Genomic DNA, 16,091 nt, shown 5'->3' on the forward strand with positions numbered 1-16,091 from the left:
CGGTACTTTTCAGGCGGTTCCGGTGCTAAAACGGTTCTCGAACCGGTACTTAATAAAACGAAACCGCACACGCTTGCATACATGCACGACTTGTTATGAGTTTCACACTAAGCAGAAAGTCAGCGGACACACCGAGTTGAATGGCAACGGTGTTTGCTAGCCTACTTGATATGCAAGATTTACGGTTGCCATTAAATTACTCGACTTACCCGAAGAGGCTGCTGTGACTGATAAATATCTTTCGGTTCCTCATAACGGTGCCTGGCGTTTTTTAACGCCCCCTGCCCCGCCCCCATGGTGTTGCGGCGTCAACTTGCGTTAGTGCTGGGCGCTATACCGGTTCACACTGAATAACGGTGTGTATTTTCGTTAGGATATGATTTTTTTATAGACCGCCATACCGGTGTATTTGATTACACAATGTTGCAGCGCTGCGCTCAACCCTAGTCGGGAGAGACGGGAGCATCACGTCACGGTAACCGTGAACCAGATCCGACCATACAACATCCTCTGATAACACACACCGCCCAAAGGACACATGAATACACAGAAGAGTACCAAACAGCTAACGCATCAAAAGGAGACTTCGTTGTGTCTGTTGAGCAGGAGTTAGACGCTTGTTGATCTGCTAACCGCGTTGCCCAGACCGTGATCACAGACTAACCACCCACATGTCTGGGACTGGGTTTAACCATCTGACGACCTGACGCACGTTGGATTGGAACCAGACACCTCCATGTTTCAAGTGAACCGGTTTAACTGCCGAGCTACAACACAGAAGGCATTCTGGATAGCAGTCACAGCGAAGACCAGTGGGCCCATCTTTGGAGGCCTGTCAGACCATAGATTGTCCTTTGTAGGTCAGTGTTAGTCATTCACCTGTAAAACTAAATTTCCCCGTCATTGTTCTTCATCGCATGCCGTGTTTGGGTGGCATCATGGATGGCCCTCTGAGACACACTCCAAATCCCAACATGGTGGTACCTCGGCTCTCTGAGCGGAGTTACTTTGAGGACTTTCCCCATCACCATCTCCCAGAGCTTCTGGTGCTCTGGTGTTCCCCCTCTGTTTTGTACCATGGTTCTACGAGCGATGTTTCTACGAGGACCAGGAGACACGACTATCCCCATCACCCAGTCCACCCGATGGTGCTTTGTCTGCATCATGGATGGTCTGGGAGAGATGTTGATCCGAGGACTACAAGACTACATTTCCCATCACCGCCTTATGGCATTTAGGGGGCAGACGCCTGCTGGTCGGGGTGGCTCTTCAGCCTGTGGAACTTGACGCTATGGAGCTTCTCAAAGCGCTTGCCGCAGTGTTGGCAGGTGAAGCGGTACTGCTCCTCCGTGCGGTGTTTCTTCATGTGCCAGTTGAGCGACGCTCGCTGCCGACACTGGTAGCCACAGACCTCACACCTGAAGAGAAGACAGGGGACGGCTCCTTTTAAATGTTGTCATATTCCCATTGTTCCTGTCTAATGTGTGGAAGGTGTTTCAATTAGGGTACATCCAAAGAATATATTTCTCGTGGTTACAATTACAATTACAATCAGGGCATTTGGCAGACGCTTTTATCCAAAGCGACTTACATCGGTTAATACACACATTGACACCGACAGCAGAGTCAACCATGCAAGGCGACAGCCAGCTCGTCAGGAGCAGTTAGGGTTTAGTGTCTTGCTCAGGGACACATCAACAATCAGCTAGGAGGAGCTGGGGATTGAACTAGCAACCTCTCGGTTACAAGACAACTGCTCTACCTCCTGAGCAAAGCCGACCCTGGTTGAATTGTTTCATTTATTTGATGACTTTGTAACACTAAACTCTAAAGATTGACACTTTTAAAGAGCACGTGAGCACTATTCCAGAAGGAATTCGAACAGCGTGATTAAAAAAATGTTTATTTTATGAGAGTTTTAGGAGTGTTATCCCCATGGTTACGACAACTTTATTATACTTTTTTTAGGTATCGTCGGTGTGGAGCTGTTTAGAGCGTTATAAAGAGCAATGTTGTAAATTAAATCCCCCTGACACCGTAGCGTTATACTTTAGGTGTCCGGGAAGCCTACTCCTCACTCAGACATTAAATAAATCGCCCCACACACACACAAACAAACACACACACACACACTACACCAGACTCTGTGTCCAGGAAACCCAACCCTCAGACATGGGTTGGGCCGCATCACTTCCCCATCCACGCACACATGCCGTTATAGAATAAGTATACGAAAACGAGAACTTTCACAGTGTTTTGGGGTGAATGGCAAAAACATAGGATTACTGTATACCCCTTTTTTCTCTAAATTGGCAACTTATTTCAGAAACAGTGATAAAACGGCAAAGCTAACTTTGTTGACAATCATTCAAGACAAATTATGTTTAAAACAAAAAAAGGTTGGTTTTGTGTTCACTGTCTCTTTAAGAACGTGTTCCTCCACTGACTGTAGCTATCTGAAGGTGTGGGTGGGACTCACTGCAGCGGCGTCTCCCCGGTGTGCGTACGCCGGTGGACCTCCAGGTGATTCTTGCGTTTGAACGACTTCCCGCACGTCTCACAGATGAAGTCCCGAACCCCTGCAGCGCCACATCACAGCCCACGGTTAGGGAGACTCGTTTTTATAAAGGTTGTCCAACAACACTACAGTATAAAGGCCTTTTTTCCCCCGTTCAAACTCAAAGTCAAATTCAGCTTTATTGTCAATATTTTCACACGTACCAGAAATACAAAGGAATCGAAAAGACAATTGTCACTATCCCAAGGTGAAAGGGAAAAAAGGCACAGGCACAAGAGATAAAGACAAGTCATTTCCTAACACTAAGTAAACAACCGATAAAGACTAAAAATAAACATTAAAATATAATAAAATATACCAGAGTCTAATGTATATGTAAGAAAGTAGCAGCAAAAGGTTTCTCTAGGCACAACAGGTGAACCCACCTGAGTGGATGATCATGTGACGGTGCAGGTGGTTGGACAGGTAGAACTTTTTCCCGCAGCCCGGGTGGGGGCAAACCTTGGTCCTGCCCTTCCGGTGCACCAGGTTCACGTGGTTCTGCAGAGAAGAAGAACTCACTCTTTACTGTTCATCATTAGAACCATGACGTTATACTATTCAGCATTAGAACTATAATTCTTCACTATTCAGCATTAGAACTCTATCATTTATTATTCCCAATTAGAACTCAATCACTTTTTAGTAAATAATGCTCGAGTTCTAATGCTGAATAGTATTCAGCCTTCATACTCTTAACTATTTAGCTTCATAACTATCACTCACTTCACATTAGGGATCCATATTTTTTAACTATTTACTACTGTTCCTTGGGGTTTTTATTGACCATAAGCTCAATTGGAAAAAACACATATCACAGGTGTCCAATAAATTGGCTAGAAACATTGGGGTTATTAGACGAGTAAGACACGTGCTGTCAAGGTTAATTTGTATGGATTTATATTACTGCCTTATTTATCCCTTTATATCCTATGGTAATATAGTATGGGCTAGTACATACAAAACCAGTGTAAATTCGATTTTTCTGTTACAGAAAAAATTTGTTAGATCTGTAACCAACTCCAGTTGGGACGCTCATAGTGCTCCATTATTTCGGAATCTGGAGTTGCTAAGCATATATGATGTGAATACTCTTCAGATCGGCACTTTTGTTTTCCAGTTTTTCAATAATTTACTTCCTTCTTCTTTTAACAGTTTTTTTATAACCAGGTCACTGATCCATAGTCATCAGACCAGATCTGTAGATCTTCTTCACCGGCAATTTTTCAGAACAAATCTGGGACATTTTTCTATTAGGGACAGAGGTCCAGTCGTTTGGAACAGTTTTCCAGCTACTCTACGTAAACACTCATCTTTAGCTACTTTCAAAAAATATCTTAAAATGTACCTAATTTTAAAAGCCTATGATAATATGATAAACTGAATGTATGCTGTATTGTCTTTTTGCTTGTTAGTTATATCTTTACTTTGCTTTTTTACTTTTACTCAAATGTATTCTCATTTTTGTAAAATGACTTTGTAGTTGTTTTATCTCTATAATTATTTTTTCTTTTACTTTATTTTCTTTACCTTATTGTATTTTAATGTCAGGTGGACATCCTTAATAAGCCCTTCAGGGTTTCTTTTGTCCCACCCGTACATCTATGTATGTCTATGCAAATCTTCTTGCCTTTTTTAATCTTGTTTATTTGCACAAATAAAAACTAAACTAAAAAAACTAAACTAAACTAAACTATTCCTACATTTTGCATATTTTGGCACAAAATACGATTTACAAAGGCCTTAATTTGAACAGGCATTTATTTCCAAATCCATACCTTGAGAACTCATTGGCTGCATTAACATTACGGTAGTAGAAAAGTATTTAGTATCCTCATCATCCCAAGACTTCAGAGCGTGAAGAGAGGTCCCTGGATTACACACTATTTTTGCTTCCTTTGTGACAAACTCCAAAAACTGACTGAAGAAGCCATCCAGGCATTCTCCATCTTCAATCTCAATGATCCATCTGGCTGTTAGCCAATCGGGAAGCTCTGTAAACATTCTTTGGTTTTCGCCACAGTCGATTTCAAGATTAGGAATCCGACAGCCTCGAAGGAAGTCTGCAAACGCTCTGAGCTCAATTCTGTTTTCTGGTCATAACCTTGACCATGAGCTGAGCTTATCTCTGAAGGCTTTAGCTATCATTAAGAAGCATCCATATCTTTTTCCAGGATATCGCATGCTGAATGATTAGGCAGCCTCGATGCCAAACAGGAAGCAGCTCTCAATGTCATTCTTAGCCGGTCAGCCATCATACTTGTCCCTATCTGCCTGCGCTCTCATTGAATGCATTTCGTCTTGCAGCTTTTTCCACTTCTTCTAGTTCAAGATCTGTTTGTTCTCAGCGTCAAGGTGTTCAAGCTCTTGCCTCTCAAGTTTGCAACACTTCAAAAATGGACGCTTGTTGGCAAGGGATTCTGGGAAGATAGCATGCGTGTGTGTGTGTGTGTGTGTGTGTGGGGGGGGGGGGGGGGGCTCGCGTGCGGATGGGTGATCGTGGCGTGTGTAAAGGGAAATGATAAAAGTTGAACTTCAGCTAACTCCATGCAAATTAGCTTTTATTTAATGACGTAAATGTAGGGTTTGGGGTTACCTGGTAGCTGCTGATGGCGACGTACACCTGGCTGCAGCCGGCGTACGGGCAGTGGAACATCTTCAGCATGCCGTCCGCCTCGATGACCGGGCCGCGACGGCTTCTCCTGGACCTGCTGAGCGGGCCGCCGTTAGACAAGTCCATCCGAGCGTAGCTTTAAGGTGAGGCGTGTTTTGACGTATCTTTACGATGTACATCTGGGTGTTTATACCTGCAGAGGCCGCGGGACCTCTCCCGCTCACAGCTGGACTCCATGTGTTGCTCGGTGGGTTCCAGGATGTGTTTATCACTCAGACCTGCAGGGGGGGACAAAAACAACTCTGGTTAGGATTCACTATTCTTCCAGGTGTTCCATTCTGCTCAAGGGCACAGGGAAGACATGTTCCAACGAGATCGTTATAATTATTATAATTATTCGCCCTATCTAGGGATCCAAATAAAATAAATGTCAGGAACATGAACGAATAACTAATTCGTTCATAATAATTATTAATCCGGACTCACTAACTTGTTGACAAACCCCGCCGACGACGGTTCGATGACTGACCTGAGATGGACTCTTCGTCCTCCTCGGCCGCCCTCAGCTCCGCGTCGGAGGGGCACACCTGGTCGAAGGCCACGCCCTGGATGACGGTGCAGGTGACCTCCTCCACGGCCCCGGGAGCCACGCTGAGCTGGAGGCCCTCAGGGGCCAGAGACCCATAGCCTGGCCCCGTGATGATGATCAGCTGCCACAGGGAGAAACTGGGTGTGATTGGGTGATGAGGACATAGAAGTGCTGGGATTGGTAGGGATGTTAGGCCCCGCCCACTCAGTCCGACTAGAAGGTTTGAGTTATAGACTGATTCACGGGATCAGGTGTTTGTTGTGATTGACTTGGTGCTTTTGTTTGATTTCATATTCATACTTATTTTTTCCGTTGTTACACATGTATGCAGCTTGAAAGGAGCAACTGTGAAAATATATAATTGTTTTTAGAATGCTTTGTAGAGAAGGTGTGTGATATCACAGGACACAATACAGTAACTGACCAATAACTGAACTGAACTGACACTATAAAATGTCATTAACAAAAATGAACTACACAACTATCGACACAACAAATAGATATGCCTCTATAAAGTGCTGCTAAGTCATCAACAGGTGTGATGTCACCATCAAAGCCTGCTTTTATGATGTCACTAGAGACTTGACACCTGGTGGTGACATAGGGCACTTCAATATAGCGATATCATCGGTTACCTGGGGGCCTTCCAGTGATGACCTCTGACCCTGGATCTGGCAGCCGTCAATCATGGTCTGGAGCCCCTGAGAACCGAAGAGCTCGGCGTGCTCAGACTCCGCCCCGAGCTCCACCCCCTGGCCAGACTCCGCCAATGGCCCCGCCCCTTGGTGGGACAGAGCAGGCTCCGCCTCCGCCTTCACCAGCTTGTCCGTCAGGGCAGTTGCCATGACGACACACGTGTAACCGCCGGCCGTTATCTCCAGCTCCTCCGAAAACTTCACCTCTCTTCCCCCACCACCCCCAGCGCCTTCCCCCTCTCCTTCGCCTTCTCCCGAGTGATCCTCTCTCCTCCGGTCCTCCTCCGGCTCCCCGTCTTGCAGGCCCCGCCCCGCTACGTGGACCACGGCGCTCCTCTGGCTCCCCTGGTCCTCCGCCCCGACGAAGTTCTCCGGAGCCGGCGGGGGGGACCGGGCGGAGGCCCCGGGGTCCCCGCAGACGTCTGGTTGGTCAGCCGCGTCTAAAAAAAAAATTTAGAGATACGTTAGAACTCCTTTTGTGTCGATTCTGGGGTCTTCCAGAGAGAGGGTCCTGGTTTGGGTCTTTCTTTGTTAGCATGATTGCCTGCTTTACCTCTGCCCTGCCTCCAGTAGTTGGCGTTCACCTTAGCATTTTAGGCTACTTTCAGGTAGCATTTTAGGCTACCTAGCATGTTTTAGCAAAATATAACTTTAGGCTCCCAAAGATGTTTGGGTACTAAGCTTGTAAAGATGTTGTTCGCTACTGGACATGCTCCTGATGTTCATGTGTTTAACCAGCAGACCAAATGCAAACATATACAACATCATCCTCACAGCATTCAGCGATGTTTCTCCATACCTTCCTCCCGCTCCTGAGCCCGTTTGACCCTGTCCCTCCTCTGCCTGGTCACCGGGCCATTAACCAGCGCTAGGCTTCTACTGGTTGTTCCCTCACCGTTTCCCTCCACCTCTCCTTCAGGCTCCGACTCGCTGGTGTCCCCCGGTGGCGGCAGCAGGTACTGCACGAAGGAGTGTTCGGCCGGGCAGCGCCAGGCCGCTGCGGTGGCGAAGCCGGGCTGTGGCTCCAAGCCTCGAAGTTGGGGCTCGTAGGGGCAGCTGTTGCTGTGGTCTTGGTACCAGGACACCAGGCTCTTGAGGCTGGAGTCCTCTTCCATAATCCCTGGAGGAGTGAACAATACTACTTTGCCATTTCGTTGATCAGCCATCACAAGCCATTTAAAAACCGACCCATTAATGACACCACAACTGGGAGTGTCCACCGGAATGAGTGATGGATAGCTCAGCCTACCAGTTACAAAAGACTGGGTAGGCTGACCTATCTACCCTTTATGTGGACTGACACCCTGACATACTTTTTGAATGCACAGTTTTATCTTGTATTGTACGTGTGCTGCCCCACCTTTTTTGTGCTTCCCAGGAATTTCGGGGGCAATCTTCTCCCTGCAATACAGTATCCCACACAATAAGAGTTAAGGCACAGCGCCAGAGCTTGACCAGGCCAGGCATGGTGCAGTTCATGGCATCTTCAAACTGTTTAGTCATTCAGCAGACACTTGTCTCCAGAGTGAACCAATTTCATGAAGGTAGTGTTTTTGGCATCTTGCTTAGGAACATCGCATTGGGATCCAAAACAGCCATTTGGCTTGGAGTCAGACACCCTCAACACAATTCTGCCATGACCTAATCCATATTTTGATTCCAAGAAAAATGTGTAGTGGTAATATATAGACCACACCCGATTTGTTAAAAGTAAAATAAAAAAATCTGTAATGATACGACCATCTGGAAAACCTTTGATTCGGTGTTCACCTATATAGTTTATAACAGCTCTGACCATAACCCAAAACATTATAGACTGCAACACGAAGCTACATTTCATTCAACAATGTGTCAACATACTCTCTGTGGTATTAACGTACTACTAATACATTATAATAACACAAACTAACCCAACATACCCATGGCGGTTCTGCAGGTACTTCTCCCCGTAGGTCGAGTCCAGCAGCATCAGGTACTCCGCCAGGCCGGCGTCGCTCAGACTCGTCCGGCTGCGGAGGTCCGTCCAGCGCCGGTGGGACTCCCCCAGGTAAACCCGCCGCACGTCGTACTTCTTCCGCGACTCCAGGCGTCGCTGGGCCCGGTCGGTGTCGGTGAGCCGGGGTCGGCCCCTACAGCGCCTCAACACACCGTTTGTGTTGTCCAAGGGAGACTCTAGCCCTGCATAGAGATCCGCCATGTTAGCGACGAATACACGGCAGTTGTTGTGTTGTGATTGTGTTGCAAAAAAACGGAAGTGACATCAAACGTAACGGACATGACAAAAAAACTCTAATATTTCAGTCTGATTTGTTAATATATTTGATTGATTGCTTTTGTTAGATTTTCTGCCCTGTATTGTACCGGAATTGTATGCAGAGTTGTTCATTTCAATAAAAAAATATTTTGTGATAAAACTTTTGTGAACATTAAAATGTGATCAATCTTACAGGGACATATCAAACGTATAAAAATAGTCAATTCCAAATGAAAGCGTACCGTACCGAGATCATTGACACATTTCAATACAAACACAGATTTAGATAATCCCGATAAGCGGAACATTGTATTAATGTCAGCACGTTTCCCCCCGACCCATCACCGTGACGGACAGTCACTTGGTAAATGTAAACAGAGGCATGAAATGCCCACTCCCTGTCAGACCTCATCTAATTTGACTGACAGATGTCTCCGATACGTCCCCTGACAGTATGGCCGACGTCTTAACGCACGTGTTTAGTACGTTCATTGCGAAAGGAGGCCAGGTAAACCATGTGAGCGGTACTTTATCGTCACCATGCAGCGCCCTGGTGGTCGGCGACAGCACCATGAGCCGCTCCGTGCTTCTCCTCGCAGCTCTGATCGCGGCCTCCCGGAGGGGCATGAAGGTAGTGTTCTTCACCCGGACCCAGATCCAGACCCTGCCCCTTTCCGTGACAAGCTGCCTCCCTAACCTCAGCCCCGATAGCTTGAAGGTAACTTGTTAGTTAACATAATTATCAATACGATGAACTCCAACATTTGCATGAGCTGGAAAGTTGCATGGCATGTTGGAGGGAAAGTTTGCACTTTTGCTGTTCTCCCCAAAATCAGGGTAATTCTACTAAATTGTATTCTTCATATTCAGAAGGAACTTCACTTGAATAGAACAACGTTTAATCATTCACTTTTTTGTCTTTATTACCTGCATTTTCATTATTATTATTCATGATAAATTATTTCATTACTTATCCCATTCAGATGATCAAGTTCTGCTATCCGCGGACGCTGGAGGAGCTACTCCTGCAGGTGGCCGGCCTCCACGAGCCCGAAAACACCTCGCCCACCGCCCCCTCCCTCATCATCGTCGACCGCCTCCAGAATTTCCTCTGCGGTCCGGGAGGAGGAGGGGGCTTCCACCAGGGGGAGCAGTCGTGCGCGGCTCACCTCTCGGCCCTGCTGCTCGACACTGCCGCGTTCCTCACGCAGGTCCTCGGGCGCCGGGCCCCTTGGCTGGCTCCCTGCCGCCTCCTCGCCTCCTTTCAGCCGGAGTGTGAGGTGGGGCCAGCTGACCCCGGCTCCTCCCACCCGGTGCTGGCGGTCCTGGATCGATACTTCACGGCGCGGTGCACTCTAGACCGGGATGAGAGCTACGCGGCCGTGGCGGCTGGGCTGGAGGACGTGTGGCGAGTGGACCTATCAGGGGCTGGCCCCATGGACCCATCAGACCGAGCAGACTGCACATCACAGGAGTGGCAGCTCGTCGTCTTCACTAACGGATCAATGGAGTTTAGATCAGTGTAGGTGTGTGTGGGTGTGGGTGTGTGTGTGTGTACATGTGTTTGTGCATTTTCTATCCTCTTACTGATATAGTATGGATAATATGTTCATCCTATAGTTTATTTTATATTTCTACTTATTTTTGCTAATATGTCGTTACTTATTGTCACAGCAGTCAGTGTTATGTTCTTGTTTCTTGGTCCACCTTAGACCTTGTGGTCACTTGTTCTGATCTGACCTTGTTTTTCTGTTCTGGCTTAATCTATTGTTCAGTACGACAACTACAATGGCTGTATAGCATCATCTTTAATATTGATAACGATTTTAAAAGGAAAAACATAAATGAAAACTTCAGATTTTCAGTTGTACAGATCACTTAAAAAAACACTAAGTTTTAGGCAGGTGTATTAGTTGTATTTTTTTTTTTTTGTTTTTTATATAAAACTATGTTTTGTGTAGAATGAATGTACTTTTTTGGTTTAAATCTCAACCATGGTAATGAAGTCACCTTTTCCACAGGGTTGTCCAAGTTTATACAGCCTGACTGAAACGACATGTTAAGAGCACCGCAGCAAAGTAGATTCACTTTTAGTTGTCCATCTTCGGGTTGTCTGTGGGTGTCTTTTCCGGAGTCCATATGAATGCGGCTTCAAAACTCTCCTTGACCTCACGATGTTTCCCATCAAGGGAAAGTGGTTAGGAAAGGAGATGGGGTGTGATGTTTTGGACTTTTTGACCGTAACCCAACTAACATGAACACATCTAACAGAAGAAAATAACTAGATTATTTACAGTGTGACTGCAACACTGGGCAACAATCACAGACATTGATATTCAGCATTACATTAAAAGGGTCCCTTTACTTATGTCTGAGGGTGATTAGCCACTACTAGCCATTATAAAATCTGTCGACTTGTGCCATCATAAGTGGCAGTGATTATTTAGCATCAGACCTGGTGTTAAAAAAAAATATCGTGAACCTATCCTCACCTCCAAAGAATATTCTTATTTTAGGAAAATCACCATCATAAACCAAACAAAAATGACAATATATACAAATAAAGATTTGGAAGTAGACATTGCCATGCAATTAAGAACTATATAGTGCTAGCATGATTACTTTTGCTTTAATTCAAAAGTGCTTAACTGAAAATAATCCTATTGGTATTGTGATATTTCATATATATAGACCTGAGGGAACCATATAAATCAATATATGTAATCCTCATAGTTATCCAAACATAAAGTTACAAAATAAAAAATCTGGAAATCAAAATACATCATAGTTTAACAGTATACATGTTGTTACTGTATTACTACTTTAAATCAAGTAAAACATTATTTTTTACAAATGAACTGGACCTGCCCGGACAATCATATAACACATACACACAATAAGAAATGCCAGGTATTAAACATCCCACAGCTTCTTTTCATCATTCATTCATCGTAGGGCTTGGCGTAGAATCACCAGCCGGTAAACTGCTAGTCGTAGTGCTTGGCGTAGGGTCAGCCGTTAAGCTGGTAGCCGTAGGGATTGCTCTAGGATCACCAGCCAGTAAGCCAGTAGTCTCAGGGCTGGGCGTTGGATCACCAGCCGGTAATCTGGTAATTGTAGGGCTTGTTGTGGGATCACCAGCCGGTAAGCTGGAAGTCGTATAGCTGGGAGCGGGATCACCAGCCGGTTAGCCAGTAGTCGTTGAGCTTTCTGTTGGATCAGCAGCCGGTAAGCTGGTAGTCATAGGGCTTGCCATTGGATCACCAGCCGTTGTATACCTGCGACTGTCTGGTCAGCACTGGTCTCGGCTCAGACCAGATCTCGTTCTTATACTCGTTGTAGACCTGTGTCTTTCTGACGACGTTGACGCAACCGGAGCTCATGGCACTGTAGTCCATGGAGACCCCGGAGTCCGCCACCGCCATGTAGGTGTACCCGGGGCCCTTGGGGGGCCAGGTCTGGTTGGGGTACTCCAAGCTGGAGCCGGAGGAGAGGCGGCCGGATCCGGAGCTCCGCTGCATGGAGCCCAGATCGGAGCGGGACTCCGACGAGGCGAACAGCACCTCCAGTGGGGAGCTCTCCTCCATGATGTCGTCCAGGTGCTCCTCCACCTCCGTGCTGGCCTGCTGCTGGGCGTCCAGGGTGACGTAGGCGTCCTGAGACTCCAGCAGGGAGGACTGGGAGGAGGGCACGGCGAGCCGGTTGAACGCCCGCAGCTGCTCCATCAGCCAGTGGTCGTGGGGCGGCTCACGCCACACCCCCATGCCTCCCGAAGCCTCCTCCTCCTTCCTGGAGGACTTCTCCTCCCCCTGTCGCTCTACGGGCCCGGCTCTGGAGGCCTTTAGGGGAAGAGGCGGCGTGGGCAGCTGGGAGCACAGGCTGAGCTCAGAGAGAACCTCCAGTGGAGAAGGACACTCCTCAGAGGAGTAAAAGGCTGGCCTCAGCCACAGACTGCCATTGGTGTGGCCTAGCCACTCCTGCAGGTAGACAAGAACACGTTAGCCTAGCCACTGCTACAGATGTTCACAAATGTTAGCTTAGCCACAGCCACTGGGACCGGTAACACAGAGCCAGGTTCCTGCGGTGTGTTCTGGGCTAATAGTTTGTATTATCATTAGTCCTACCCTGAAGTCTCCTCCGTACACGGTGAAGAGGCCCTGAAACTTGCTCTCAGGATTTGGGATGGCCGGCCAAATCTTCTTTTTAATGAACCTGGAAAATGAATATGGATTACAAACATGAATTCATGCATTTAAAGGGGGCTCTTAATTCACCACCAGGTGTCATGGTAGATTACATCAGTGCCAACACATGTGGGAGGGTCCACCGATATGTAAGCGGGATAGATCAGCCGACCAGCCTACCAAGTGCACTGTACCAACTGGTAGGCCGAGGTCTGCTATGACTTGACTGTGTTGGGTCTTGTGATGGTAGGGTGAGGATTGGGAGGGGGGAACGTTCCATTTGGGGGGTACAGAAGGGTTCAGTGGTGACGGACCTGCGGTGAGACATGATGAGGGTGACGGAGAGCAGAAAGACGATCACAGAGATGATGGCCACCAGGAAGATGATGAGGACGTCAAAGCCTGCAGGGAACACCGCCATCCAGAGACATTCGTCAATCAGCCATAACCATATATCAAACAATCAATGAAACCATGGCCACATACCATTAAGGAATGAATCAATCAATGTATCAATGTGGTGATGCATACTTTAGTGTACAATCATAATCTGAGCTAGCTTCAATATGTAAAAGAGTGTGTGGGTGTTTGTGTCTCTGTTCATGAGTGTGTGGGTGAACGAGTGTGTGTGTGTGTTTGTGTGTGTCAGTGTGTGTGTGTGACAGAAGAGCCACCTGCAGGGGGCGTCTCCATGGAGACAGGCTGGGTCCAGGCACTCCAGTAGCCGTTGTAGCTGATTCCATCCAGCTTGCCGCGCGCGCGGACCATGTATATTGTCCCCGGGCTCAGGCCCCTCAGCACGACCTCTGACCTCGCTTGCACCTCCTCCACCTGGCAGGGTCAGACCTGAGCTGAGCTTGTGTTTGCAGCCAATAGAACGCAGGGCAGAGGCTCCCCACCTTTATGGCCTGTGAGGCCATCTTTTGACAATTTTTGTAACTCCGACTTCAACACATTAACTACCGATAACTCATAAGAGGAATATCTCCATTTATATTTGGTGTGTTTATCCGGTTTATTGTATTGTATAGTGAATTGTGATTCATTGTGTATGCACAACATTCATTGTAGTTATATCGGTGTCTTCTAATCCTGTGTGGGACGGGCCACTAGTGTGGCCCGTCATCATCATCATCATCATAAGACCGAACATGCATTTCATGCTTAATAATCCTGACCCACAGGTGGGCCCCACTTGTCAGGTGTTTTTTGGGGGGGCGTGTCACTGGAACTCACCTGCGGCAGGCCGCCGTTGGCCGGGGCATAGCTGACCTCGTACATCATGCTGTCGGACATGTACTTGACCTCCGGGGGGACCCAGGACACCCGCAGCTGGCCCTGCTGCTCCGTCTGGGACACACTCAGGTTCCGCGGGGGGTCTAGGAGGACTACAGACCGACAGGCAGAGATTATGTGACACCCTGGTATTTTTAAGACCAAGAGAAAACTCAGTTTACTGTAAGACCAGGTGGACCGTGGAATCCACGGCCACAGAGGGTGACTGTTCGACTCTGCTCGAGAGTCACAAAGGCAACCGACCAGGTGGCATACGCTGACTCACATTACAGAAGTATTTCCCCCCGGAACCCTTTGGTCTGGGAGTTGAGCCTGCCCTAGCCGCTATAACCCTGTATCAGGGCCCCTCCTCACTTACAGGCGAGCTCCACGAGCAGGCTTCGGTTGTGGATCATCACGCTGTCTCGCTCCACCTTGATGTCCATCTGGATGAACATCTGGGTGTTGTTCAGTTGGCAGATGAACAGCCTCTTCCCGTCTGCCGCGCGGTGCGTCCTGAGCGGACACCGGCTGCTGTTCTCTTTCCTGACGACCAGAGAACCAGAGAGCAGCGTTGGAGCTCAACTCAACCTTTACGTGTAAATCAGCAGACATTCATGTGTGATGGACTCGGAGCTCCGTTGAGCCACCAAATGCACTAATCTAACTCCTTTAATCAACAGTGTTAGGATGTTGTTTAAATCTGCCAGCCCCCCAGTCTGGTACTGGCCTAGGTCTGGTCTTGTCTTAGCAGGCATAGCCATAGGGACTCACTGGTAGGCGTAGGTGAAGGAATACTGGCCCACATGTCCGGCCGTCGCCTCGTCTTCCTCCCAAAAACAGGTAAAGTCCTTCCGTCCCTCCGCGAAACACTTGGGGTTCGCTGGCTCCTCCCTCAGCAGCATAGACACTGGGAAATATAACAACACATTTAGACTATGAATGTGTAGTCTGTCGTTAGTACAACGTGGCAACTAGATACTGGCTTGTTTAAGGCTTTCTTTTAACAAAGAAGTCCATGTTTTAAACTTTTAAAGAAAACTTATTTAAAACAATGCAACAATATCAAAGTTTCAATGTTTCCCAAGTTGTAGGTCTAGATAAATTAACACTTTTGTTTGCATTTGTAAGTGTTTTTCTGTCCCAGGGTTAGGAAAGGAAATAATTGATTAGCTCACCTTTGTACTGGAAGTCCTGTGGGTTCCTCGGCGCGGACGACTGGGACAATTGGACCAACAAAACCATGCAGAAGCCCAACGATCGTTTCAGGTTATCACTTTTCATTGTCCACTTCTCTCTGAACACAATTAACACTCGAAGCTTTCTTATTGTTCGTCTTCATAACTGAAAGGCGATGCGCTTCTCGGCGGCTCTCTTCTGTGTCTGATGGAGGCTTGTTATTGTGATACCATGGACAGTGCGGAACGTCTGCAACCCTGAAGATAAGGAGGCTGAGCGTTGGGCTGTTTACGTTCTCAACGAAAAGGAAGAGGTGGCGGAACTTACACACGTTTACTCTCTCTCTCTCTCTCTCTCTCTCTCTCTCTCTCTCTCTCTCTCTCTCTCTCTCTCTCTCTCTCTCTCTCTCTCTCTCTCTCTCTCTCTCTCTCTCTCTCTCTCTGTCATTGGTGGGTGTGAAAAAACAGTTCATTGATGTTTACAACTTTACTGCTGGTGGGCCGTACTAAACATGAACTTCACAGATATTAACCTCTTCGATTAGACACATAAAATTGACCATTTCTCCTTCAATTTCGCCAACATGTCAGAGCTTTCATGCGAGGAGAAATAATATGTATTCATGAATAATTATCAACCATGAATAGGCTAATTATTATTATACTATATTAATATCATGTCCTAAAACAATTGTATAGTTCGTTTGTCCTGTCCTTTGTTCTTTAGGTGCGACCCAGGGCCACG

General features: G+C 47.1%; 4 protein-coding genes across 4 annotated transcripts in view; 1 reads left to right on the forward strand and 3 right to left on the reverse strand.

Annotated features, from left to right (window-relative positions):
- The window catches only part of zgc:158403 (tetratricopeptide repeat protein 39A), a 24,168-nt gene extending 21,518 nt beyond the window's left edge, over window positions 1-2,650 (reverse strand). The window contains exon 1 of the mRNA XM_056610063.1: window positions 2,647-2,650. The gene's annotated coding sequence lies outside the window, so the exon portion shown is untranslated. The remainder of the gene's footprint in view (window positions 1-2,646) is intronic.
- znf653 (zinc finger protein 653) lies at window positions 432-8,813 on the reverse strand. Its single transcript, XM_056608078.1, has 10 exons — window positions 8,375-8,813; window positions 7,816-7,856; window positions 7,255-7,575; window positions 6,396-6,895; window positions 5,701-5,881; window positions 5,365-5,449; window positions 5,154-5,265; window positions 2,944-3,058; window positions 2,480-2,579; window positions 432-1,418 (listed from the first exon to the last, which is right to left on the reverse strand). The coding sequence occupies exons 1-10, from the start codon at window positions 8,650-8,652 to the stop codon at window positions 1,235-1,237; spliced, it is 1,917 nt and encodes a 638-aa protein (XP_056464053.1). The 5' UTR covers window positions 8,653-8,813; the 3' UTR covers window positions 432-1,234.
- A 233-nt stretch (window positions 8,814-9,046) lies between these two features.
- On the forward strand, window positions 9,047-11,163 carry swsap1 (SWIM-type zinc finger 7 associated protein 1). The gene is made up of 2 exons (XM_056610853.1): window positions 9,047-9,427; window positions 9,693-11,163. The coding sequence occupies exons 1-2, from the start codon at window positions 9,164-9,166 to the stop codon at window positions 10,233-10,235; spliced, it is 807 nt and encodes a 268-aa protein (XP_056466828.1). The 5' UTR covers window positions 9,047-9,163; the 3' UTR covers window positions 10,236-11,163.
- epor (erythropoietin receptor) lies at window positions 10,289-15,628 on the reverse strand. The gene is made up of 8 exons (XM_056610139.1): window positions 15,347-15,628; window positions 14,943-15,078; window positions 14,548-14,714; window positions 14,130-14,281; window positions 13,568-13,724; window positions 13,208-13,295; window positions 12,834-12,921; window positions 10,289-12,686 (listed from the first exon to the last, which is right to left on the reverse strand). Exons 1-8 carry the CDS (start codon window positions 15,450-15,452, stop codon window positions 11,970-11,972), a joined length of 1,611 nt encoding a protein of 536 aa, XP_056466114.1. The 5' UTR covers window positions 15,453-15,628; the 3' UTR covers window positions 10,289-11,969.
- Window positions 15,629-16,091: the final 463 nt, after the last annotated feature.

The sequence above is a fragment of the Gadus chalcogrammus genome, chromosome 2, assembly GCF_026213295.1.
Source record: "Gadus chalcogrammus isolate NIFS_2021 chromosome 2, NIFS_Gcha_1.0, whole genome shotgun sequence".
NCBI classification, from domain to species: domain Eukaryota; kingdom Metazoa; phylum Chordata; class Actinopteri; order Gadiformes; family Gadidae; genus Gadus; species Gadus chalcogrammus.

Bases quoted from the DNA above. Each gene is read 5' to 3' on its own strand.
- znf653 (XM_056608078.1), bottom strand. From the start codon at position 8,652: ATGGCGGATCTCTATGCAGGGCTAGAGTCTCCCTTGGACAACACAAAC. The intron at 7,857-8,374 runs GTATGTTGGGTT...ACTGTATTGCAG, and splicing joins TACCTGCAGAACCGCCATGG to GGAGAAGATTGCCCCCGAAA. The intron at 3,059-5,153 runs GTAACCCCAAAC...TCTTCTCTGCAG, and splicing joins TCGCCATCAGCAGCTACCAG to AACCACGTGAACCTGGTGCA.
- epor (XM_056610139.1), bottom strand. From the start codon at position 15,452: ATGAAAAGTGATAACCTGAAACGATCGTTGGGCTTCTGCATGGTTTTG. The intron at 14,715-14,942 runs GTGAGTCCCTAT...TCTGGTCGTCAG, and splicing joins TCCTTCACCTACGCCTACCA to GAAAGAGAACAGCAGCCGGT. The intron at 12,687-12,833 runs GTAGGACTAATG...GTCTACCTGCAG, and splicing joins TGTACGGAGGAGACTTCAGG to GAGTGGCTAGGCCACACCAA.
- swsap1 (XM_056610853.1), top strand. From the start codon at position 9,164: ATGGCCGACGTCTTAACGCACGTGTTTAGTACGTTCATTGCGAAAGGA. The intron at 9,428-9,692 runs GTAACTTGTTAG...TATCCCATTCAG, and splicing joins TCAGCCCCGATAGCTTGAAG to ATGATCAAGTTCTGCTATCC.